At 36.4% G+C, this 8,010-nt stretch overlaps 1 protein-coding gene across 5 annotated transcripts; it reads left to right on the top strand.

Moving 5' to 3' along the window:
• On the top strand, nucleotides 1–7,485 carry LOC107605407 (retinoblastoma-related protein 1). 5 transcript variants are annotated; one of them, XM_021105196.1, is made up of 19 exons: nucleotides 1–53; nucleotides 454–601; nucleotides 1,546–1,644; nucleotides 1,729–1,871; nucleotides 1,950–2,046; nucleotides 2,153–2,199; nucleotides 2,471–2,657; nucleotides 2,913–2,979; nucleotides 3,102–3,281; nucleotides 3,380–3,573; nucleotides 3,656–4,535; nucleotides 4,709–4,853; nucleotides 4,947–5,019; nucleotides 5,386–5,562; nucleotides 5,644–5,763; nucleotides 5,843–5,987; nucleotides 6,086–6,198; nucleotides 6,930–7,045; nucleotides 7,130–7,485. In XM_021105196.1, exons 2-19 carry the CDS (start codon nucleotides 497–499, stop codon nucleotides 7,278–7,280), a joined length of 3,039 nt encoding a protein of 1,012 aa, XP_020960855.1. In that variant the 5' UTR covers nucleotides 1–53; nucleotides 454–496; the 3' UTR covers nucleotides 7,281–7,485. The 5 variants fall into 5 exon arrangements, with proteins under 5 accessions (XP_020960855.1, XP_016162772.1, XP_016162771.1 ...); XM_016307286.2 differs by having other exon boundaries at nucleotides 5,840–5,987; XM_016307285.2 differs by having other exon boundaries at nucleotides 1,729–2,046.

The raw sequence follows: 8,010 nt of genomic DNA, 5'->3' as shown, positions 1-8,010 counted from the left end.
TTCCCCGCCGTGAGTCAATCCGCCGACACATATCCACAATTTGTTAGTCCACTGTAAGGCTTCCTTCTTTGGTTTGTTTGTTTGTCCTTTCAGATCTGTGATTATGTTGGGAGTTGTTAGCCGATGATTATTCCTTCTTTTTTTTTTTACTTTCATTGATTCAAGTTGTGTTACTTGCATTTCTTCGAGTTGCTGTAATTGTGTTACTTTATGTAAAATAAGAAGCTAATTCATTGTTTTGTTTTTTGTACCTTTTTTTTTATATGACTTTTAGATTAAGATTTCTGTCTTTTTGTACATGTTTAATTTTAGTAGAGGAAGATATTTTTGGATGTTACATGCGTTATAATTTCACTTGTTTGAAGCATAATAGAAGACACTACTAAGCTAGCCCTTTCTATCTCATCTCTTTCTCACTCTAATTCTCTCTCTCTATTTCTTCCTTTGCACTAGGGTTACCTTTCTGGCGTGATCTGCGTCAAATAGAACCCTTTGCATGAGTCCTCCAGCTACACCGAACATGGAAGAAGAACCAAAGCCTTCCGTTCCAGCCGTTGATGATGGCGACCAAGCTGAGTCTCGATTCGCCCACTTTTGCAAGGTCCATTTACAAACCTTCCGAGTTTGCTGATTTTGTTGTTTAATTATTATTATTATTATTGTTGTTGTTGTTGTTGTTGTTGGATAAAGCCTCAATACTAGTAATTTTGTTTGAGTCAAACATAGGGTCTTTAGGGTTTATCCTTAGGGGAATAAAGATTGAAGTAGCTGAATGAAAAGCATCCGAGATTTTCTTAGTTTTATTCTTAGGTTACAAGTAAGGTACTTATGTAAGCTCTTATTGAATCCTTGGGCACGTCTTAATTGTGAATAGGTGGAGCTTTCTCCTTTTTCCCCTTATGTACGACATAAGAAAACTGAAATCCCAAATTGGTTACACTCTTTAATTATGTCGAGTTTAGAAATTAATATTTTATAATGTACTCCCGGAAGTTGCGCGATTTTCTTAAATAAAAAAGGGGAGATACAGCTGAAAATATTCTATTCAATGATTTCTTACTGATTGATAGGAAGATATAAAGATATGGCGTCGTTGGCGCAAGATCAGGTCATTCGATGTGTCCCGCCGCGATCCACCTGAATATTTTATTATACAATATAATATAGTTCGTCGTTTTCGAATTCAATGAAAGCAACGGCGCAATACTAAAAACATTTAATAACTTAGTCATTAAATGGTTTGATGACTAACTATGACGCGTTGGGTATAACGGTCATCCACTGTATTTGACTCCTATCATTCACTTTATGTTGCTTGGGAAGAAAGTTTGAGAGGGGCTCGGACACATGATGACGTCATTTGCTTATTTCTCAATTCATTTTTGTTCGTAGAAGGCTGTCATTGGATTGATAGTCTTGATCTAAATAGATGTATTTGAATATATTATTTGTGTGCAGTAAGCAGGCTTTCTTGAGTCGTGTTTAAATTGAGATCTGTGATCATTAAATGCTATATATTGATATGAATTTTTTTTCCAATTGCAGAATGGACTAGTATTGGATGAGAAAAGCCTTAAAGAAGCAATGAATCTGCTTGCAGGAACCAAACATCTTTTACAGGCAAATGTTTCATCAATGGGGAATGTATGGACACCATCCATTAGTATAACATATACCTTGTAAGGAAGTTTTCTATTTGAACTCATGAGGCTCTATAATTCTTTTCAGTCTGAAGAAGCAGAGCGGTATTGGTTTGCTTTTATTTTATACTCTATTAAGAAATTGACTCAGAAAAATGAGGCGGGTGGGAAGCAAGAGATGGATAACACTGGGCTTACCTTGTGCGGTATATTGAGAGCAGCAAAGCTCAAGTATTACACTATCCTTTCTGGTTTACAAGTTTATAGTCTGTTCCAATATTCACTGTTATCATTTTTTGTGTTTAACAGCATTGCAGATTTTTTTAAAGAGCTGCCTCAGTTTGTTGTTAAGGCTGGTCCAATTTTAAGTAATATATATGGCTCAGATTGGGAGAGCAGGCTTGAGGTAATGACTAAGCAGAGAATAAGGGTTATATTTGTTCAATTTTTCACTTTTTTAATCCTTAGAAATAGTTTTTCTAAGCCATTTCTGTTTCATACATCTATACCAGGCAAAGGAGATGCATGCAAATGCCATTCACCTAAAGATTCTTAGCAAGTAAGTAGTTCATCATTTACATCCGTTTCATCATTTAATGCCTTAAATTACCAATGTATAATAGATTATTCACTCTTTTTGAAGAAAAGAAAGTAGTAAAAAAAGACGATAAGGAACCCTTTCTAAGATATAAAAGTAAAAGATAAGTCCTGTAGAGATAAACTGGGAATAATGTTATTCTTGTCTTAAGTGGCAATATATTATTAACTGTTTTTTGTTACAATGGAGACTAAGGGAGGAACTAATTGACCTATAAATTTGATGATGTAAGGTACTATAAACGTGTATTTGGAGAGTTCTTTGTGGCAGTGGATAATGTTGAAAAGAACTCATCTGTGGCTGTTCAAGCATCTGACTACCATCGCTTTGGATGGTTACTTTTCTTGGCACTTCGTGTACATGCTTTTAGCCGTTTTAAAGATTTGGTGACTTGCACCAATGGTTTGATTTCTATCCTGGTATGTTAGATTGTGATATTACTTCATTCTTCGCCACTGTTTCATATCATTTTCTCTTCAATAGTGTTGTATGAAGATAACTGTTGGAACTTGTAAAACTTTAAAAAAAAAATTAAAGTGCTTCTTGGCCTTTGAGGGTTTTCATGATATGCAGTGTGTATTAGTTAACTACTTTTGCTCCTTTATGTTCTGTTTAGGCTCTTTTTCGAGTAAAGGAAGGCAACTGTCTTACTTGCTTTTATCTATTTTTTATAGGCAATCTTGATTATTCATGTTCCTGCGCGATTTCGAAATTTCAACATTAATGACTCTTCACGCTTCGGTAATAGCTGTTCTCCTCTCATCCCACTATTTTATTTGATTTTATCCATTCTCTTGTCCTGTGCTGCCTATTTTGGTGTGTAAACTATTTATTCTGATTTTCTTCCTGTTCAAATTTCTTAGTTAAGAAGAGTAACAAAGGTGTGGACCTCCTGGCGTCTCTCTGCAATATTTATAACAATTCAGAAGATGAATTGAAGAAAACCATGGAGAAAACCAATAATTTAATCGCCAATATATTGAAGAAGCAACCTTGCTTGGCATCTCAATGTGAAGCTGAAAACCTGGAGAATTTTGATAGAGGTTTATTTCGATTTATACATACACACATATATAAACTTTTATGCATCAGGAGAATAGATGATGTCATTAACTGGTGCTTACTATCCTCTGTTTTGCAGATGGGTTGACCTATTTTAGAGATTTGATGGAGGAGTCATCTCTTCCTTCCAGTTTAAATATCTTGGAGAAAGATTATGATGACATGATTCGCAACAAGGGTGAATTAGATGAAAGGCTGTTCATCAATGAAGATGACAGCTTGTTAGCTTCTGGAAGTTTGTCTGGGGGTTCTGTTTCTGCAAGTGGTGTAAAGGTATGTTTGAAGGGGGAAAAATTGAGATTTACTTCTGCAATATATTTGCAAATACCTAATTATCTATTATTGTGCTCTGTAGCGGAAATTTGATACAATGGCATCACCCGTAAAGACTATTACAAGTCCACTCTCGCCCCACCGCTCCCCCTCATCTCATGCTAATGGCATTCCAGGCAGTGTAAATTCAAAGATGGCAGCGACTCCTGTAAGCACAGCAATGACTACTGCAAAGTGGCTTCGTAGTCTCATATCACCACTTGCATCAAAGCCATCACAAGAGCTTGAGCGTTTCTTGACATCATGTGACAGGGATGTCACAGGTGATGTGGTGCGCAGGGCACAGATCATATTGCAGGCAATATTTCCCAGCAGTCCTCTTGGAGAACGATGTGTAACTGGAAGCCTGCAAAGTGCGAGCCTGATGGACAATATTTGGGCAGAGCAACGTAGATTGGAGGCCTTGAAGTTATACTATAGGGTATTGGAAGCAATGTGCAGAGCAGAATCCCAAATACTACATGCAACTAATTTAACATCACTACTAACTAATGAGAGGTTCCATCGGTGTATGCTTGCCTGTTCTGCGGAACTTGTTCTGGCAACTCATAAGACTGTAACAATGCTGTTCCCTGCAGTATTGGAGAGGACTGGAATTACAGCTTTTGATCTTAGCAAGGTGATCGAAAGTTTCATTAGACATGAAGAATCTCTCCCAAGAGAATTAAGACGACATTTGAATTCCTTGGAAGAACGACTCTTGGAGAGTATGGTATGGGAAAAGGGTTCATCGATGTATAACTCTTTAGCTGTCGCTAAACCTTCACTTGCTGCGGAAATAAATCGTCTCGGACTATCAGCTGAACCAATGCCATCATTGGATGAAATTGCAATGCATATTAATTTCTCTTGTGGAGGTTTGCCTCCTGTGCCTTCCTTGCCTAAGTTCGAGACGTCACCAAGTAATACTTCTATTTTCATAGCTTGAAGATTTCATGTCACATTTTCTTGTTCTCATATAATTGTGGTTCATCAGTCCTTAAGAGTTCTTATGGTTACTTGTGATGTTCCATAAAATTATTGCTTGCTCTTAGTGAATTTCATTGTAAGATATCTGTCAATGAATTGATTTCAGCTCAGAATGGGGATACAATGTCACCAAAACGACTCTGTACAGAGTATCGAAATTCTTTTGCTTCACCAGTGAAAGATCGCCTTCTTCCCTTCAGCAATCTTAAATCAAAGCTACCCCCACCTCCTCTACAGTCAGCATTTGCCAGGTAAACACTGGCAGCACCTTTCAAGTTTTTAGATTTTACCACTATCTGTTGTCTTCTTTTTGTTTCTCTTTGCTGACTGTTTCTTCTCTGCAGTCCAACAAAACCAAATCCAGGAGGTGGAGGAGAAACATGTGCAGAAACTGGGATTAATATATTTTTTGGCAAGGTATTTGACTTTAATTGTTAACAAGGAGTTGTAAGCAAGCTATATATGTATTAATAATTGGTGACAAAGGTGCATATGTAGATACATAGGTTCCTTAATTCAGTGAGCTGAAAGGAAAATGCTGTAACAATTGTGCATGTGCTCCCTACTTATTCAATGTGACAACTAGAATTTCAGGATGTTTTTGTTGTTGTCGTTGTTACAAACCAAATGCCTTTTGGAATAGCATCATTGCATAGCCCCCATCTTTTTTGTTTCATGATGACAGGGCAGCTACCCTGTGTTTAAGGTTGACTTTTTTTTGGTTGCTTCACCAAACCATTATAATAAGCATTACATCTTGTATGCAATTTCTGTTTTTTGCAGATTATTAAGTTGGGAGCAGTCAGAATAAGTGGCATGGTTGAAAGGTTACAGTTATCACAACAGATAAGGGAGAATGTATACTGTCTTTTCCAGCAAATCCTTAATCAACGGACATCTCTCTTCTTCAACCGCCATATTGACCAAATCATTTTGTGTTGCTTTTATGGAGTTGCTAAGGTTTCCATTTTGTTTTAGTAACTCATAATTGCAGTGTTTATTCTGTTATTACCAATGTTCTCATCCTGTGGTGTTTTGCAGATTTCTCAACTGAATCTAACTTTCAAGGAGATCATATACAACTATAGAAAGCAACCACAGTGCAAACCACAAGTCTTTCGCAATGTATTTGTGGATTGGTCATTGACACGCCGAAATGGGGTATGTAACTAAAATTTGATGCTTACATGAACTATCCCTTCAGAATCATAACCTTATATAATGATCTGGATGGAAGCAGAGAAGAGGACAGGAGCATGTGGATATCATTGCATTCTACAATGAAGTATTCATTCCCACTGTGAAACCACTTCTAGTAGAACTTGGGCCTGCAGAAATCACTACAAAAAACAGCCGGATGCCTGAAGTGAATGTTAAAAATGATGGTATATGATTTTTTTTATTTTATTGTTTTATTTATATCTGGCATATTAATTCAATCTGATGATTTGTGTACCTTTTTTTTTTTTTGCTGGCCTTTTAGCTCAATGTCCTGGATCTCCTAAAATATCATCTTTCCCAAGTCTTCCAGATATGTCACCAAAAAAGGTGTCTGCCACACGCAATGTATATGTCTCTCCACTACGATCATCCAAGGTACTTGTTCATTTATTGGCTATATGGCTTTCCTCTTTGGACTCCTTTTCTTTCCAGTATCTTTTAATTTTTAATGCTGTACAGTATACAGTCTACTGACATCATGCTGTAAAATGAAGCAGCATGTGAGGACTTTGATTTTTTACAATTATTGGTGTGTTGAATAATTATGTCGGTATTATGCATTCAACTCTTTTCCCAGTCACTTTTTTAGATCACAGATTGATATGATGTCTATGTGCGACAAGTTTGTGACTAGAAACCACTGTTAAGGAAACAAAATCTGTTTTGGTGGAAAAAATTATTGTAATGCAATGAATGCATGTTTGAAGATAAAGGCTGGCTTCTTCATTAAACATATTTGTTAAAATTACATGATGCTGGGTAGTTTATTAGTTTTTGTCGTGTTCTGCAACTTCTGTTGGGTCGTTGGTTTATACTCCTTGTTCAAATCCAAATCCAATTCCGGAGTCTCACCAGGGTACATTGGCGAATTGGGATCTTGGATGGATGAGAATGGAGGGAAGGGAATGATTTCATGAGTAACATAGAGTTATTTTACTCTTCAAGCCCTTTCCATCCCTCCCTTTTCCTCTTAAGATCCAACAAAAACACTGGAACACCAACCGCCAATATGTTCCCTTGATCCACTGCATTTTACCTGATGTGGTAGCATATTTACCATAGACATCAACCTAATAGCAAAATGTGTTCATTAATGGTTTGTGCAGATGGATGCTCTAATATCACATAACTCAAAAAGCTATTATGCATGTGTTGGGGAGAGCACTCATGCATATCAGAGCCCTTCAAAAGACCTGACCGCCATCAATAATCGTTTGAATGGGTATGCTTTCCTTGAGTTATTGATGATTGAATCTTGTTATTACCATAAAATATGTTGTTCTTATTTAGTCTGGTTCTATTGTAGCAACCGGAAGGTCAGAGGTTCGCTCAATTTTGATGACATGGATGTCGGCTTGGTTAGCGACTCAATGGTTGCGAACAGCCTCTATCTGCAAAATGGAAGTTGTGCATCGTCGTCGGGTGCACCCATGAAGTCCGAGCAACCTGACTCTTAAGTTTAATGTTAGTGTAAATTCCCATTTCTCTTCCTTTCTCAACACACTGGATGAATCAAATACTAGATAGTTTGAGACGGGGGTTTCGTAGGAGCGGTGACAGAATGCCGCCACTGCCCCCTTGTACTTTTTTGTCTGACTTGGTGTTTTATTTTTTTAAGTTAGGTCTCTGATTAGGTTCTGGTAATTTATGTTTATTACCTGCTTTTTGGGCTGGGGTTTTCAAGCAAATAGCAATGCAGCGCTCAGAAATATAATTCACTTGCCACTTACCAAAAAAAAATATATATATAATTCACTTGCCTAAATAGATATGATTAAGAGTAAAATTCCAAATTGGTGCCAAAATTTTTATCAGTGGCCACTTTAATACCTAACCTTTGCTTATTAGTGCCTGTCTATCGATTTGTAAGTTTAGGGACTAATTGACTAATAAATAAAGATTAAGGATGAAAGTGGCCAAGTTTGTGGATCAATTTGTGATTTATTCTAATTAAAATCTTTAAAAATACAAGTAATAATGGTTCTTAGATAAAGGAAATAATTTCTGAAATTCGTAATCAGTAAGTTATGTTAATGTATCAAATATCTTGTACTTAGCTGTTATTTTATCCTTTTTACAAAGATTGGGAAAACTCGAAGTCGTAGTGGTTTAGTGTAATCTTATTTAGTTAAGGATTTTGCTATATATTTAAATATTTTTATCAATCAAGTTTAACTAAGTTGATTT

The sequence above is a fragment of the Arachis ipaensis genome, chromosome B06, assembly GCF_000816755.2.
Source record: "Arachis ipaensis cultivar K30076 chromosome B06, Araip1.1, whole genome shotgun sequence".
NCBI classification, from domain to species: Eukaryota; Viridiplantae; Streptophyta; class Magnoliopsida; order Fabales; family Fabaceae; genus Arachis; species Arachis ipaensis.
Note: the sequence above shows the minus strand (reverse complement) of the source record. Positions and strands in the feature narration are given on the sequence as shown.